The sequence below is a fragment of the Miniopterus schreibersii genome (genome assembly GCF_964146895.1).
Source record: "Miniopterus schreibersii genome assembly, chromosome: 8".
Lineage (NCBI taxonomy): Eukaryota > Metazoa > Chordata > Mammalia > Chiroptera > Miniopteridae > Miniopterus > Miniopterus schreibersii.
In genome coordinates, this window is record NC_138109.1 from 28,078,528 (window position 1) to 28,096,941 (window position 18,414).

An 18,414-nucleotide genomic window follows, 5' to 3' on the forward strand; every position below is an offset into this window, starting at 1 on the left:
TAAAATCAAGCCAAAGCCTAAGTTTTCATAGCTCCTCATTGCCTGTAGAATAAAATCCAAGCACCTTAGAATTATCTCCTATAACCTTGTTACTCAAAGAGTGATCGCTGGAGAATCTCAGGCCCAGTCCAGATTTACAGAATCATAATTCGCTTTTTGACAAGACTCGAAGACACAGTAATTTATACCCATGGTAAAACATAAAAAGTATCAGTTTACAAGATCAAACACGATTTGGCCCATGTGGACCTCTTTGATCTCAATACTGTTTGCTCCTCATTGGCCAAACTTTACTGTCCATTAGTCTAAATGCAGGGGCTACACAGAGGTGTTTGTGTGTGTGTCGGTGGCTAGCTAAATTCTAACCACAGCTTTAGACCCAGCTCCTCTACTCACTCTCGGCAGCTCTCTGTTACCACTGTTTCTTAAACTCCCACATCCATGACTGAGCACACTTAGCCTTCATTCAGCAAACATTTATTGGGCGCCTGCTGTGCGCCTGGCTGGATTCGTGTCGGGTTAGGGAGAAGGCGCTGAGCTCTCCGAATGCTCCAGGTACAAACCCAGAATCGCCCAGCCCTGAGCATTCCAGGGCCAGAGGCTGTGCGCGCAGCACTCAAATACACACACACACACACACACACGCACACACAGAGGCTGTGCGCGCAGCACTCGAATACAAATACAAATACACACACACACACACACACACACACACACGCTGTGCGCACAGCACTCGAATACACACACACACACGCACGCACACACTCGGCCCTGCGCGGCTTTTCTGAGCGTTACGGCGCGCTCCTCCCGCCCCCGCGCGCCGCGGGCCGGGACCCACCGGTTCCGCTCCGCACTAGCAGCGGAGACAGGACCCCCAGGAGCGGGACCCCAGCGTCCGGCCGCCCAGCTCTGTTCAGGCTCTAGGTCCGCATGGAGGGGACTGCGGAGTCCCAGACGCCTGATCTGCGAGACGTGGAGAGCAAGGTGGGCAGGAAGACCCCTGAAGGGCTGCTCCGCGGGCTTCGAGGCGAGTGGGAGCCGGCATCCTCTAGCGCCCTGCCGCTCCCTGGGGCGCCGAGCACGGGCCATGGCCTGGGGGACAAGATCGTGGCGCTGAAGATGGAGCTGGTGAGTGTGGGCTCCACCGGCCCGGGCGGAGGAGGGGGGGCCCCAGTCTCCGAGTCCCCCGGCGGCGCAGGGCCTGAAGGAACGACTCAGAGTTGGACTGAAGACGAGGGAGTTAAAACTCCCCACCTAACTAACTCATTAGGATCTCTCCCTGGTCAGTCCTTACACCCTTGGGTCCATTAGTTGTCTCCCCGAGGGTGAGTGGAGTGTAGGTGGGTCCTGAGGACTTGGGGTGGGAAGCACAGGCTCTTGGAAGTTTTTCCTGCCAAATAATTGGGAGGCAAGAGGTGAAGAATGGGAAGCACTGAGAACCGAGCACAGCAGAAATCCCCCACCCTCACCTACAGGACCATCCCCCAGGTGCCATTATAGGGCGACCAATTTTTTCTTCTGCAAACTGGTCCCAAGGTTTGTTCTGAGGCCCCACTGTTCATGACAGGATTTAGCACAGAGAGATTTGAGTGAAAACTGCCTGGACTAGGGCCATTAAAAACATCTTTCCTTTTCCTAACATTCTTCCAATCCCCCTTAAAATATTTGAAATGTCCTAGAACCTTAGCAGACATGAGTAGCAGCACTATCAGTATTGGTTTCATCACCTCTGACTCAGTCTCCTCCTCACCAACCCCCAAGGTGCTCTGGATATTTGGATCTCGTCTGTATCTCCTTGGGGAGAAGAGAAGGAAACAGGCACCATCCCCCTTCCCTGTTGCTGCTGGTCTAGATTAAGAGCCAAAAGGGCAGCTGGGGCTCCCCAGGCTCCCCAGGGCCCTGATTCCGGTGAAAGGGGTGATTTACACCTGCCATCACTTTCCAGCCAGTTCTGGGGAACTGAGGAATTGCCAGCTGCTCTCTGGCCCAGAACCAGGAGGCCACAGTGAGGGTGTGAGTTAATAAGTCTTCCCGGAGCCCCACTGTGTGCCCAGCTCTGTGCCAGGCTGAACTGTGAGGGAGAGGGGGAGGAGGTCATGGGGGCTTCCAGACCGATTGAGAGGCTGGGAGGAGAGTCTTGTGGGGAGAGCAATCAGGAAAGGCTCCCTGCGGGGAGGATTTGAATGCCATGTGTGCACTTGGCCTTGAAGGTTGGAGGTGAGCCAAATTCTCCAAAGTAGTGCCCCCCTAAGGGAGGGGCCTGGTTTTGCCTCATTGTACAAACTTTAGCTCAAGGCCTAGAAGGAGCCTACCTAGAGTGCCCTGCTTTGGAACTTTCACCAAGTGCATGTGCCAAGCATCATGCCGAGCACTTTACAAAATAGTCTCTTAATCCTCATGGCAACCCTATTAGGTAAGTGATACTTTGTCAATGAAGAAACAGGCACAAAGAGGTTAAGTAATTGCCCCAGGTCATATGAAAAGTGAAAAAGCAGAACCAGGCTTTGAACCCAGATGACCTGCCTACACTTTGCATCTACCATTGAGACCTGTTTTGTTCTAGACACTTTAAACATATTTTATGTCGTTCAAGTGAGGAAAGCAATCGTCATCTTCCCTATCTCACAGACAAACATGCTTGTAGGTGCTGAGGGATTTGCCTGAGCTCACACAGGGAGAAGCCATGCCTAGTCTCTCTGGCTCTAACTCTTCTGCCTTTGGTGGATATTATGTTTATAAACTTTAAGAAGGTACATTTAACTTCTGATTAGATCTCTCTTGATCCAGCCTGGCCTGGGGCCCTGGGCTGCCCATGAAGGGCAGGAGGGAGGGAGCCTTCTGAGGGCCAGAACAGGGAGAGACTCCCTGTGTGCCCCATGAATCATTACCCCATTCCCTTCTCCCTCCTCAGGCCAGGATGTCATTAATCTCTTTTGTACTCTGCCCGGCTCACTGGGTTGTACCCAGGGAGGAGAAGGGGCAGGACAAGGGGGTTTCCCTGGAGCCACTTGGGACAGAACTAGTCTAAGCCCTCTAAGTACTGTCCTTCAGCTGTCTTTCTCCCAGCTCTCCTGCAGGGAGGGGACAGTTTTGCCCTTGAGGCCAAGGTCATCCCTGCCTCTAGGCCTCTTCCCTCCTGCCCAGCCAGACTCTCGGATATGTGGGAAGGAGAAATGGCAACCTCTACTTAATACTACCACCCAAATAACTGTTGCTATGACAACCACCCCCACAGAACAGTGAAAAAAGCTTTGGGCAAGAAGGGGGGAGGCATAGGCTCAAGTCCTAGCTCTGCTCCTGAATCATCTTGTGATCTTGAGCAGGGCCTCTCTCTTGGCCTCAGTTTTTCTGCCTCTTCCCAGAGGGTGGGGGCAAATTTTGTGGAACCAGATGATTTCTAAGAGCCTTAACAGTAATAATAGAGAATCTCAATTCATGACCAGGGATTTAGGACTGGGATCTCTGGGTTTTTACCCCAGGGCCTGATTTGAATTGAGTGATGAGGGAGCAACTGTGGCTGCAGGGCTGGGCTATATGTAAAGGGGAGGAGTGGGGAACCTGAATCCCCCTGGGAAGAGAATTTGGTTGGAGTGGCCTCTGAGGCTGCATCTCTTCTGAGTTGTTTATCCCCTTTCTGTTTCCAAAGAGATGGTGTGAAATGAGTGTTTCTTTTTCTGGTAAGAAAGCCTTACTTTTTTTTGTTCTGTGGAGCGATGCTGTCATAGTCAGGGAATCCACCGTCACAGGACTATAGAATCTGGTCCTCAGATTCATTTCCCATCAACATGGTTAAACCCAACCCCCTGAACCTTGGGACCAGCAGAGGAGGCTGAAGATAGTAAAGGCACAGAAATCACAGAACTGGATCTCACCTACCCAATCTTGGGCTAAGCACCATAAATGAGCTGGGCAGGACCTGCTGTCAGGGAGCTCACAGTGCAGGTTAGGAAAGGAGAGAGACAGATTAATAACTCTAGTACAGGATGGTAAGTGCTATTGGAACGCAGGGAGAGCTTTCTGGAAGAGTCTTCATTATAGAGTGACATGGTCAGATATGTGCTCTGGCAAGGCTACTTTGAATTGGAAGAGACACATGCTCTTTTCTTTGGTTGGAATGCCTCTCTCCACTCCTTTTTCTTGCTAAGTTCTACTTAATTTTCAAGTCTCACTTTATGTCCCTTATTCTCGAAGCATTTCCTTATTTCCCTGGTTGAGTTATGGCCCTTGAGGTACCAACAGCCCCTAGCATTTGCTACACTGAATTTTAAGTGTTTGCATCATTGTCTTAACTTACCTACTAGACTGTTGACTCTGGGGCAAGAAGTGGTGTCTTTTCTTCCTTTATCTAACACAGTGCCATGCCTATAAGAAACACTTAATAAATATTGTTCCATGATACTAAATGAAATATAGTATACTTACATTTACATGAAATACTCCTCCCAGATTTTCTCCCTACTTGGCTTCCAGAATATTGGCAGCTTTGCTTTCATTATACTCTCTAGATGGGTATAATATGGTGACTATGATGAACCCAAGGGAAAAAAAATACTGACTTCAGGCCTTACCCATACAATCCAGCCAGAGAACCCTTAGTGAGATTCATATTTGGCAAGCCTGACACATGCAGAGCTTCCAATCAGCTTTTTAAAGACTACTCTGAAGTGTGAGCAGTAGCTAACAATCCTAAGATAGCTGATGAGACCCTCTAACCATATAGACCTAAACAAAACAAAAAAAGCAACTTGAATAAAATGGAGATAATATAGGAAGATGAGAACTTATAAAGATCCTTATGTCCTTGAAGAGATAAAAGATAACATTGCACCATGAATAAAAACACGAAGCTGTAAAAAAGGAAAACATTCAGAACACTAGAAACAATTTTGGGAAGTAAACACATGATAGGAAAAAATTAAAAACTCAATAGAAGGGTTAATAATGTAAAAATTTCAGAAACTAGAACAAATATAAAAAGAGATGAAAGAGGGAAACAAAAAGATGCCCTCTATTCAAATAATAGGGTTTCCAGAAAGAGCAGAAAAATATTGAAGGCACAATAATTATTAAAGACATAATAAAAGAAGAATATGAATTTTCAGATTAAAGGGGCCCAACAAGTGGCCAATTCAGTGGATGAAAATAGACCCACACTATGGCAAATTACTGTGATAATTTAGAACAATGGGAACAAAGAGAAGACCCTAACAACTTCCATAAAGAGTGGGAAGATGATCACATCAGGAATCAGAAGAGCATCAGATTTTTTGAGCGTAACACTGAAAGTTAGAGGGAAATGGAACAGTGCCTTATATCTTAAGGAAAAATTATTTTCAACCTAGAATTCTATACCCAGCTAAATCACCAACAGTATGAGGGGACAATAACATTTTAAAATACAATACGTGAGGCTTCAACAAATGTACCGCCTGTGCAGACTCTCTCAGGAAGCTATTGGAGGAAAAGCATCACACACTCAAATGAAGGAGTAAATCAAGAAAGAAGAAGACATGGGATCCTGGAAACAGGGGACCTGACTCAGGAAAGAGGCAAAGGAAATCTGCAATAAGATAGTGAAGAGAGCTTCCTGGAGGACAGTTGTGCAGTAGGGACAGAATGGAGCATATGAGCCTTTAGAAGAAGGCTCTAAATGGCTGCCTTTAAGATGGAATAGATACAATATGTGATGTGTTTAATAACCTTGAGAGGGAAATTCAGAGAATTTGGAGTTTGGAAATGACTTATTGATAACTATACAGCAAACTAAGCAAAACAGTAGTAGTAGTAGTAATAATAATAATAAATATAACATTATAACATACAAATAATAGCATTTCTGAATTTTAATAAGATGAACACTGAATAATTAATTTTATTGCATATATTGGGAATATGGGGACATGGGAAGGGTGCCTGTATGACAGAGGAATGGGAAGTAAGTTGAAAGAGTTAAATCCTTAACCTATCATGTGGGAAGTCTTAGAAAACAACTAAGACTTAAAAATCAGTAAGTAGCATGTTATTTGGAAATTAGAAGGTAAGTACAAAAATAAACAGCTAGAAAATTAATAGTTGTCTCTGGGAAGTGGGATTTAGGACAATGATGAGGAACTGTTACTTTTCATAATAAATCTTGCAGAATTGTTTGCCTCTTTAATCTCTGTCTATCTATAACTTTAATTAAAAGTAACACTAAATAAAAGGAACTTCAAGTCATGTCTGGCAGAACCTGGGGTTCCCAGGGAGCTATGCTAGAAGTGAAGCTAGAGAGATGGGCAAGAGCCATATTATGACAGCCTTTGAATGCCAGCTGCTAAAGTGTTTAGATTTTATTCTCTAAGAGCAGCACAAAGCCCATAAAGTCTTTTGAGCAAGGGAGGGACAGGTTCAGGCTTGTGCTTGGGGAAGGTAATTCAGTGCATCTGAGTTGGAAGGGACCCTAGAGATCACCCAGTAAGTCAGACTTAACTCCCAGCACAAACAGGGAGACTAGTGTGTGGTGACGGGAAGTCCTGAATCCCCAGTGTGAGGGATTCTTACCCTATGAAGCTCTAGCCAACTCTTTCCTCCCTTAACAACTGCTACCAGTGCCCTGAAGGAACTAGGGGACCAGGTTAGCTCCCTCTTTATCCCCCAGCTCCTGTCTTCTTTTGGTTCAGTCTACTTCCCAATTAATAGCTGGCATCCTACCAGACTATTCTTTGGCTGTTTCTAAGTCTTACTGGTGAATCTGGACTCATTTAATAGTTAATAGTAATATCCTGTCTATGAAGTTTAGAGCTCAGTAGGATCAGATTTTAGTATTTAACATTTACTGAGACCTTACTCTGTGCTAGGCACTGTGCTGAGTATTTCATAGACAGCATCTCAAAATTCTCACAGCCACCTGTGAGGTGAGTGATTTAACCCTATTTTACAAACAAGGAAACTGAAGCTCAAAGAAGATAAAGTTGGCCATAGTGGTAGAGGTGAGATTTTTAAACAGTAATGTGCCTGCTTCTAAGTCCACACTACAAACCCTTCTATTTCCATGCTTTTTTTTAAAGATTTTTTTAAAAATTGATTTTGAGAGAAGAAGGGAGAGGGAGAGAGAGAAACGTCAATGTGAGAGCGAAACATTAATTGGCTGCTTCCTGCATACTCCCCCACCAGGGATTGAGCCCGAAACCGGGCATGTGCCCTGACCAGGAATCGAACCAGCAATCTTTCAGTGAATGGAGTGATGCCCAACCAACTGATCCGCACAGGCCAGGGCTCCCTGCTTCCTGAAAGTGAAACAAAGTTGGTTGGACCACAAGGTAGGGACCCCTGGAAACATTTGGGAAATGCATGGCCCAGAACCTGAGACTGATTCCTTCTCCCACTCCCCCAGGCTTACCTGCGAGCCATTGACGTGAAGATCCTACAGCAGCTGGTGACTTTGAACGAGGGCATTGAGGCGGTGCGCTGGTTGTTGGAAGAGCGGGGGACATTGACCAGCCACTGCAGCAGCCTTGCCAGCAGTCAATATAGCCTGACAGGTGGGAGCCCAGGCTGCTCGAGGCGAGGCAGCTGGGACAGCCTGCCAGATATCAGCTCCACTGACCGGCTGGACAGTGTCTCCATTGGCAGCTTCCTGGACACTGTGGCCCCCACCGAGCTGGATGAACAGGGCCCCCTCAGGGTTTCCCATCCTGAGATGGACTGGGCAAAGGTTATACCTGGTGGGGACAGGGCCAGGACCGAGGTGGACCTGACAGCCACCAAATTAGGGGGTTTGAGGGCTGTGTGGAAGCCCCCAGAGGAGGAGCTCCAAGGTGGACCTTCTGAGTCACCAGAGGATGAAAATGCCAAGCTGGGCTTTGAGGTCCACTGGTACTGGGGGCAGTGCCAGGATGATGTGACCTTCCTGTAACAACACTTCCACCCTTTTGTTCTGCTGTGACTCTTTCTTCACTAGGCCCTGGTCTCCCTTGAAATTTATTCTCCTTTAGTCTGGGATTAGGAAGAAGCTGCATTGAAATCAGTTAGCATGGAAACCTGGCCTCTCACCATCCCTTTGTTCTCTAGGGAGGCTGTGCCTCTGTCCCTCCATTATTGGGTCCCTAGAGCTATTTCCATAGATATATTAACTCTAGAGGCTTGACCTGTGGCTCCTGGTGTGATGGTCTCTCTTCCCCTTTCTCCTATAACTACTAAGGATTTGAGGGATTTAAGGACCCTTAGGAGATCACTGATGAAGAGATGGGGGTATAATTACCTCACCCAATGTCTAAGAGCCTGGGCCCCCGTCTTGGCCAAGATGGATGATTGTAGAGGGACATGGACACTCAGGGCCAACCCTCCATGGATTGGCCTTTCCAGGAAACTTTGGGGTTGGTAGAACCACTGTTTCGTTTGGGGAGTGATGTCATTTCCTACCAGGATGGATTAGCTGTACCCGTTCTTTGGTGGTGATAGGTTAGTATAGCGGCATCTGAACCCTGCTGCTAAGTGAGACCATCCCATTTATTCTCCATACCATTACTCCTTGTGAAGGAGAACATACCAGCCCTCCTGGCAAGAAAGTTTCTCACTGTCAGATGTTTGCGCTTCTTTTCAGAAAGGTTCATACTTTTTAAACAGGGTGTTCTCATTTTATCTAGGGAGTCTTGCTTCCTTTGTGACCACATCCCTGTCTGGTGCAGCACTCCAATATCTGTGCTTTTAGGGAGGGAAACTGGCAAGAGCCTCCACCTACTGCTCTCAAAAGTCTGTTTGGCCTGCCCTGCCACAGTCCCGTTTTACCCTGTCCCTGGGTTGCCCCTATTGTACTCGGGCTCCAAATCTGTATGCCAGGAGGTTCAGCCTTTGTGTCTCCACGCCTTCTCGGTTTCCACTTCCACTTCAGGCCTCAGGCCTTTTATATGCAGATGAGTCCCCATTGCTTATAAGAGCCAGAGGGAGGACAAGCTTGAGGTCTCAGAGCTCTGGAGGTGTACCAGAATCTCCAAAGTGAGGAGGTATCTTCTTTTCTAATCTTGTGATCCCCCTCCCCCACCCTGCCCTAGACCCTCCACCATTTGGTCATAAGGACCTGCTCATAGACTGGGACACAAGGAATCCCCTGTTTGAGTTACAATGGGGGGTGTGGTGTGGCAGTGAAAGACAGAGGCTCTTTAGTCCTAGCGCCCACATCCTGGGAGGAGGGAGAGAGCGAGGGAAAGGCCACTTTCCTTCCTCCCTTAGAGTAAGCCCTAGACTCCTAGGACCTGAGGACGACAGAGCAGGGGACTGGCCCTGGGCCTGGGTCCCAAGGTCCTAGTGAATTACACCAGAGAAGGAATTCAGGGAAGCTGCCAACCTGAGGCTTAGGGAGGGGACAAGGAGACAGGGGCTATGGCTGATGTCAAAGAATGAATTCTTGGAGATTAACCCTTTGAAATCAGGTAACTGCCCATATATTGGTCCCTATCTTTCCTGGGCCCTGAAAGGAGAGAAAAGGACATCAGGTGATCCTTGCCTATTTGCTGTGCCCTCCTGAGTTGTAGGAGTCATCCCCAAATCCTAGAATAACTGCTGCAATTTCTCTACTTTTCATTCTATGCTGGGGAAGGGAGGGAAGCCAAGATGATCATCTCCACTTCCCCTAAACCCCTCAAGTCTTATTCTGCACTCCCACCCCAATCATTTTGGGGCTATACATCCAGCCCATGGTGTCCCCTAAAGACCCTCTCTCCTCCCATCTCCTCAATGTGATTGATGTCACTAAAATATATTCTTAGCCTCTCCTCTGCTGCCCACCAGCCCTCTCCTTACCACCCCTCCTGGTTTTGGGTTTGTTAATCTAAGGAAGCAAAATCTCAATGGATTGAGAGAATGCTCCAGAGAATGGCAGTTTTACACCTTGCTTTGTAGATCACAGAGGAGGAGGCCTCAGTGGGTTACATGAAATCCACTGGTGATAGATTAGGGAGGTGGGAGAAAGCAAAGTGGGGAAACCTCTGGGATTGGATAAAAAGTAAAATGATAGACACACTTTTACATAGATGGGTACAGGATAGTTAACGGTCAACAGTTAACAAGATAACAATAACAATGAGAGAATTCATGTCTCTGCCCAGGTGCCGAAAGCGGGAAATTACTCTGTTTTGCAAAGGCATGTTAATCAGGTATGTTTATCTTAGATGCAAAAAAGACAACCAACAGGCTTAAGGTGAAAATTAACCTCTGTGAAGGAAAAATACTGCCTTAAGACGTGACTACCCACCATAGACTGTTTTTAGTTAAAAAGTTTTCATTTCAGACCATCTTGTGTGGTTACTTTAGGTCTCTGAGTTTGCAAGGCGGCCATTCAGGCCTTCCCTGAGCTCCTCAGGTTAGCATGTGGCCTCTTTTCATCCACAGACTCCTGATCTCCCCACCCCCAGGCTGGAAATTCAAATAGCCTTTTCCAATTCCTCCTCTGTTGCCATTCTGTAGTGTGCCCTTGGGGAACTACCTTGTATTCCTTATTTAATCTCATTTGTTTAGTCTACAAACTCCTGAGCTGAAGAAGTTGCCTGCCATCTTGTGGCCATTGTGCACTATTGCCATGGGTAGCTGGGTGGAACCTCCAAATTCAAATAGTTTTACAGATAACCAGCCCCCTCAGTGCACAGACAGGCTGGGGAGACAGGCCCAGAGAGGTCAGAGACTAGCTCAGTGTCATCCATGTTAAATCCATGGCAATGCCCAGGTTAGAGAACCCAGATCACCTGCCTGCCTGCCTGCCCACAGTTCCATTGCTTGTCCAGACTGTTCCCCCACCTCACCCAGTCACCACCACCCAAGTCCAAAGGGACTGAAAGCAATTTTCCCATTTTAATATTTGGGTTTTCACTCTACTGTAAAGAGGCAGCTCAGTGTTTAGAGAAGAGCTATAGGCTCTAAGGAAAGAAAACCTTGGACCTGGATTGGGTAAAGGGTACACGAATCTGGACTGCAGATATAAGGAAAATCAACCGTGGACCATTTTTCTGGGAAGAGAGAGCAAATAGGCCCAGAGATCATGGGGTCAGAATTCGGCATTTCAAACCTGGAAGTTAGCAGGGGCTGGGGTGGAGAGGTTAGAGATTAGGAAATCCAGGTGGGTCCTGTGGAGTGGGGAGGGCTCCATAAATCGGGGGATTACAGCTCAGCTGGATAGACATCTGAGGATGTTGAGAAGCTGGAGCGGTGGGGTGAGTTGGGATGCCTGGACACTTCAGGTAGGTCTGGGCACCTTGTCTTAATACCTTAGATCCTATTTCACTACCAGAGAAGTTCAGGAACCCAGTAAACACACATCTTTGGTCCCCCCTACCTGCCTCTGGACTGGCTACTTGAGGCCTAGTTCTCCTGTTAACTTAGACCTTCCTAGGGTTACAAGGAGGACCCATTTGCTAGTTCAAAGAAAGAGAGGGGCGTGGCTCAGCAGTTGAGCATCGACCTAGAATACAGGAGATCGCAGTTCAATTCTGGTCTGGTCAGGGCACATGCTCAGCTTGTGGGCTTGATCCCCAGTCGGGGCCGTGTGGGAGGCAGCCGATCGATGACTCTCTCACCATTGATGTTTCTATCTTTCTCTCTCTCTCCCTTCCTCTCTCTGAAATCAATAAAGACATATTAAAGAAAAAAGAAAAAAAAAAAAGGAAGGAAAAGGGGGAGAGATGCAGAGAGGTAAGAGAGAATGAGATGAAAATGGAGTGCTGAAAGTGATCAGAGGGAGCATATTGTCCTCCAAGTGGGCCAGGGGGTTTTTGTCAGGGCTCCTGGTAGAGGCAGAGATGAAATTGCTCTTGGCAGCTGCAGAGACAGTGCCTGGGAGGATAAAGGGTGGTGCTGGCTGGGATGGGTACATCAGGGAGACATGAGACCATGTGAGTGGGCAAGTAAGGGCATGCATTTAGGATGGGGCAGTGAGGTTGAGCACTGAACTGACTGGGAGCTCAGTGGCAGCTTAGGTGAGAAATGCTTAGGGCTTATAGTGGACACAAGCTCACTGTGTGCATGGTGCCAGGAACGTACTGGGTGTTCAGTGACACCTGTTGACTAGAGGAATGAATGTGTGTAAACCCACAGGAGATGTGACTTTTTTTTTAAAGTGGGTAATTAGATAATAGGTAATTTAAAACATTATTTAATTGTTAGCAACCCTATAAACAATGCATTATTAACAATATTGTTGCTTAGACATTTGCTCAAGGTCATATCGGTAATAAATGAACAGTAACCTGAACCTAGTTCAATTTGACTGTAGAGGCTTCTAGGAAGTCTTCTCTGATTCTGCACTTCCCACTCTTGTAAACCTTACTTTCTTAGGAGAACAGATTAGGGCTGCCCAGCAGCAGGGCCAGCATACTAGTTTCCTGTTGCTGCTGTAATGAATAACCACAAACTTAATTGCTTAAAACACTACAAATGTATTATCTTTATAACTCTGGAGGTCACAGGTCCAAAGCCAGTTTCACTGGGCTAAATTAGAAGTCAAGGTGTTATAAGCTTGCATTCCTTCTGGAGTCTCTAGGAGAGAATCCATTTATTTGCCTTTTCCAGGTTCTAGAGGCGGCTTGCATTCCTTGGTTCACGGCCCCTTCCTGCATCATCAAGCCAGCAGCATAGCACCTTCATTCCTCTGACCTCTGCTTCCATCCTTCCATCTTCTTTCTCTCATTCTCCTGTTTCCTCTTATGAGAGTTACATTGTGATTACATGTCTTTATAATTACATTAGGTTCACTGAGACAATCTAGGATCACCTCCCCATCCCAAGATCCTTAATTTAACCATATCTTCAAAGTCCCTTTTGCCATATAAGGTAAGATACTAACAGGTTCTGGGAATTAGGACATGGACATCTTCAGAGGAGGGGCCATTATTCAGCCACAGGCAGAGATGGAAGGTAGGCAGGAAGATGCACCCCGGCTCAGAATGAGCCTCTATGCTTTGTCCAGCCTCCCTCAGCCTGGGGCCAAGGGGGAGGTGGCCAGGTCTAGGCCCCATATCTGGAGAATGGCAAGTGCCTCCTGTATCATCACTACCAGGAAGAGGTGAGTGAAGGTCAGACTTGAGAGAAATTCTTAGTTTAGGGAACTTTTCAGGCCTGAGATTTTTAGGCCAGAGAGTTGTCCACTCTCTGTCTTCAACATTGCCTCCTCTCCGGAACCATTCTGTACTCCTCAAGGCAGAAGATACTTACGAGCAAACTAGCCTGGACTCTCTCTGGAAAGGGTAGATTTTCCCCCTTTTTATTTATTGATTTGAGGGAGAGAGAGAGGGAGAGAGAAACATTGATTCGTTGCTCTACTTATTTATGCATTCATTGGTTGATTCTTGTTGGTACCCTGACCAGGAATCAAACCTGCAACCTTGGCAGATCGTGACAAGACTCTAACCAACTATGCTGCCTGGCCAGGGCAATTTTATCCTTTTAAAATTATTTTTTATTTCTTAATAAACTCTCACCATCAGTTCATACTAGGTTTCTTTCTTGTTTTATTTGCTTTTGATTCCTGATCCTTATTCTTACTCCTTTCCCTGACCTAGGCATACACTCTAATGTGTTCAGTATGTCTCTGTACATGTATGGGTCTTTAAATATGTACATGTAATTATGTGCTTATGTGCTTTAATGTATATAAATGGTATACTTTTATAATGAGCTACCTTCTATAATGAATTGCCCCATATTTCAGTGATTTAACACAATAAAGATTTTCACTTATACAGGAGTGCAGGTCTGGCTGGACAACTCTCCTCTACTGTGCATTTCAGGTCCCAGGCTCCTTCCATTTTCAGATGGAGATAGACTGATCCTGCAGCATAAGGCTCCCTGTCAACTTTTCACCAAATAGTTTTACTATCCATTAATGACCATTTTATGAATCGGTTATTTCACCAGGGATTACAAAATAATAATTTTCTAATGCTATTATTTCTTCTTCTTTTATTAGTTCTAATTCTGTACAGAAAAACTTTTTCACATCCTCTAGGACCATATGGTTATCCTGAAATAAAGTTCATACCAGAATGTCAAGGTAAATGCTTAAATCTGCCCAGCCCGCGTGGCTCAGTGGTTGAGCCTTGACCTATGAACCAGGAGGTCACGGTTCAGTTCTCAGAGCACATGCCCGGGTTTCAGGCTTGATCCCCAGTGGGGAGCATGCAGGAGGCAGCTGATCAATGACTCTGTCTCATCATTGATGTTTCTATCTCTTTCCTTCTCTCTGAAATCAATAAAGACATATTAAAAGTTATTTTTTAAAATAAATGCTTAAATCTCTTTCCTTATTTATCTATTTCAAAGTAGTAAGTTGGTGTCCTAGCAACTTGATGTTGATTTTATTTGTTTTTTCTCTCCTTTAAAAAAAAAAGATTTTAGAGAAAGAAACATCAATTTGTTGTTCCACTTTATGAATTCATTGGTTGCTTCTTGTATGTGCCCTGACCCACCTGCAGCCTTGGCATATTGGGACAATGTTCTAACTAACTGAGCTTACCAGGCCAGGGCTGTTTTGCTCTCTCTTTAAATTATTCTGAACTCATAGTTTTTATTTATCTAATGTCTTAATCATTTGCAGTTATTTTTGTTTTATATTATATAAAATTTCAAGCATATACAAAAATAAAATAATATAATGAATTTCCATGTACCCATCACTCAGCTTCAATTATTATCATCTCATGGCCAATCTTGGTTTATTTGTTTCTGCAACTACTCTCCCCCTGAGATTATTTTGAAGCAAAACTAGATATGATTCCAATTCATCTGCAAATGTATCTCTAAAAGATAAGGACTTTTATTACCATTATTGCACCTAAAAATTAATAACTTCTCAATATAATAAAATATATTTGGTGTTCAATTTCCCCTAATTTTATGATAAACTTAAAAGTTTTAGTATCAGGGTTATGCTGGCCTCCTAAAAAGAGTTAGGAAGTGTTTCCTCCTCTTTTCTAAAAGCATTTGTGTAAGATTGGCAGTATTGTTCAGTATTTAATAGAATTCATCAGTGAAATAATCTGAGCGTGGGGTTTTCTTATGGGGAGATTTTGTTTTGTTTTTATAACAAATTCAATTTCTTTGATACATAGGCTATTCATACTTGTAATTTCAATTTGAAATAGTTTTGGTAAGTTATGTTTCTCAAAGAATTTGTCCATTGCATCTAAGTTGTTGAAGCTATTAGCATAAAGTTGTTCATAACACTTGTTATTCTTTTAAAAACTTGACTTGCAAAATAAAGCACAAATGTAGAGAATGCAGAAAAATGTAAGGCTTAATGAGTGATTCTAAGGCCAACACTTCTGTTACCACTGCCATGTCAAGAACTAAAACCTGCCCAGAAGTCCTGTCCATGGCCCCATCCTAAATATAATCCCTTTCCTCTGCCATCAGTAACCATTTCCTGACTAGAGTATTTGCTTCTTTACATCTTTTTAATAGTTTTATATCCAAATGTATATCCACAGATACTAGCTTAGTCTTGTCCATTTAAAAACAATTGATATAACTGTAAGTCTCTTAATCTATAAAGTCCCCCTTCATCACTTTCTTAATTCCTTATAATTTATTTGTGGAAGGACCTGGGCCATTTGGCTGGTAGAGTTTACTACAGTCTGGATTTTGCTGATTACATATTCATGATGCAGTTCTAAATATTCCTGTGTCGTCAGTATTTCCTGCAAATTGGTGGCTGGATCCAGAGGCTGGATCAGGCTCAGATTTGATCACTTTGGCAAAACTATAAGAAGGATATAAATCTAGTTGTCTCTATGCTTGTGATTTTTTTTCAAGTGTTGATGTTTATTGCCTGTATCCATTAATCCATTGAGGACTGCAAAATGGTGCCAGGAATTCTATAATTTTTTAATTTATTAGTTGAAATTATTTTATAAAGAGAAGCACCCTCTTATCTACTATTTGGTTCCTTTTTTTTTAATGCTCACCCAAGGGTATGTTTTTATTGATACTTAGAGAGAGAGGAAGGGAAAGAGAGAGGGAGAGAGAAACATCAATTGGTTGCCTCCTGTACACGCTCTGACTGGGGATGGAATCTGCAACCTAGGTATATACCCTGACTGAGGATCAAACCCAAAACCATTTTGTGTATGGGATGACACTCCAATCAACTGAGCCACCCGGCCAGGGCACAATTTGGTTTCTGAGTGTATAGTTCACATAGGAAAAGCAGAATAAGTGCTTGAATCTTTCTTTTTCCATCAGTTTTCAAGATAACATATTGTATTGCTATCATCCTGAAAAAGGTGATTATTTTTTAAAATATCATTATGGATTATGGATTTATATTTGATGGGTTTCAATTAATTGGAATTGTCATAATTATCCAAGTTCCAAGTACCCTAACTTTGGCCAATAGAGTTTCATTCAGTTGGCTCCTTTTGATATGACTCTCGTAATTTTTGTTGCTATTTGGTAGGACAAAATTTTCCTGGGTCATCTTATACATTTCTTGTCCCAGACTGGAATCAGCCATTCTCCAAGAAGCCTTGGGTTTTTTAAGTGAGAAATTATATTTCAAGACTGTGGCTATGCCTAATCAGTGAACAGAGCTAGGAGATTTTATATATATATATATATATGAACTAGAGAAGAGATTAAGTAAAAACTCTTTAATCTTGAATTTGAAAGTTATCAATATGTACTCATTAGGTGTTTTATCGTGTGTGTGTGTGTATATATATATGTACACACACACATATAGTCTCCCACCAGGGTCGGGGATTGAGCCTGCAACTGAGGTATGTGTCCTTGACTGGGAATTGAACCAGGACCCTTCAGTCCAAGGGCTGACACTCTAACCACTGTGCCACAATGGTCAGGGTCGAACCCACAACCTTTTAGTGTGTGGAATGACACTCTAACCAACTAAGTCACCCAGCCAGGGTTATAATGCACATTTTATTATTTATTTATTTTAAAAAATATATCTTTATTGATTTCAGAGCGAGGAAGGGAAAGGGAGAGAGAGGTAGAAACATCAGTGATGGGTCATTGATTGGCTGCTTCCTGCATGCCCCTACTGGGGATCGAGCCCCAACCCAGGCATGTGCCTTGACCAGGAATCGAACTGTGATCTCCAGGATCGTAGGTTGATGCTCAACTGCTGAGCCACGCCCACTGGGCATACAGTGCACACTTTAGATATGAAGAAACTGAAGGTTTGAGGGATTGAGTTGTGGACAAAAAGGGGCCGTGGACAAAAAGGGGCCACGTACTAAACCTGACAAATTCAGGGGAGGCCTGCCTGGTGTCCTTACAAAGTCAGAGACCTAAAGTAGCCACATGGTATTAAAATTAGCCACATTGAAATTAAAACTTTTTAACTAAAAGCAGCTCCTGGAGGGTAGTCATGTCCTAGGGCTGTACTTTTCCCTAACAAAGGTCAGTCTTCACCTTAACTGAACCTGCTGGTTGTCTTTTTGCATCTACCTGATACACATGCCTTTGCAATAAAAGTAATTCCTTTTTTTAAGGACCCCTCAAAACACAGCCACTGCACTAGAGTGGAGACCACAAACCCCCTCATTGTTATTATCGTGTTAATTGTTGACTTAACCATCCTGTAACCATCTTTGTGAAAGAAGTGTGTCTATTATTTTACTTTTTATCCAATCCCAGAAGTTTCCCGCTTTGCTTTCTCCCACCTCCCTAATCTATCACCAGTGGATTTCATGTAACCCACTGAGGCGTCCTCTTTTGATTGTAATGTATAAAATAAGGTGCAAAATTGCCCTTTTCCAGAGCATTTTCTTAATCCATTGAAGTTTTGCTTCCTGGCAGTTGTCGTCAGTTTGGCTCAAATACGTTCATTACAATTCTTCAGGGCACACTCAGAATGAACCAATGAGTGCATACATAAGTGGAACAAGCCAATGTTTGTTTCTCTAAAAAAATAAATAAATAAAAAATTTTAATAAATATTCTTACAGGTTTGGACATTTCTTATATTGCCAGAGCCATTAAGTCTCCAAAAAACTCCAAAAATCGATTTTGCCTAGCAAAAGAAGGCAGCTTCATCCAAAACACCCGGGGCCAGAAAGAACAGGTCTGTCTCCTGAACGGTCTCTCTGCGGGCGCAGAAAACGACAACCCCACCCTTGGGGAGGCAACTCAGGGGAGAAGCAGACCTGTACTTTTTATAATCCTTAGCCTTCTGCAGACAGGTGGCAACTCCTTCGCGGTCCAGCCTTGGGCAAACCGCCACTTGAGTCGCTGCGGACACAGCCCACCCGCCTCCGGAAAAAACGTCTGGGTACTAGAGGTCGAGCTGCAGACCCTGCCCCGCCTGCTCGCCCCGCCCACCTCGCTCAACGGCTCGGGCCGCTGTTGGCCCCGCCTTTCCGCCTAAGTCCCACCTCCCAGCTGCTCCGTTGGCCTCTCCGGCTCCAGAGCTCCGAGGTAGCATCACTA

The 18,414-nt window shown here is 44.7% G+C and overlaps 1 protein-coding gene across 1 annotated transcript; it reads left to right on the forward strand.

Moving 5' to 3' along the window:
* The first annotated feature begins 646 nt into the window (after positions 1-646).
* Positions 647-11,609, forward strand: LURAP1 (leucine rich adaptor protein 1). Its single transcript, XM_081143734.1, has 2 exons — positions 647-1,131; positions 7,376-11,609. Exons 1-2 carry the CDS (start codon positions 934-936, stop codon positions 7,895-7,897), a joined length of 720 nt encoding a protein of 239 aa, XP_080999860.1. The 5' UTR covers positions 647-933; the 3' UTR covers positions 7,898-11,609.
* Positions 11,610-18,414: the final 6,805 nt, after the last annotated feature.

Coding starts and splice junctions, on each gene's coding strand:
- LURAP1 (XM_081143734.1), top strand. CDS start 934: ATGGAGGGGACTGCGGAGTCCCAGACGCCTGATCTGCGAGACGTGGAG. Junction 1,132..7,375: donor TGGCGCTGAAGATGGAGCTG/GTGAGTGTGGGC, acceptor CCACTCCCCCAG/GCTTACCTGCGAGCCATTGA.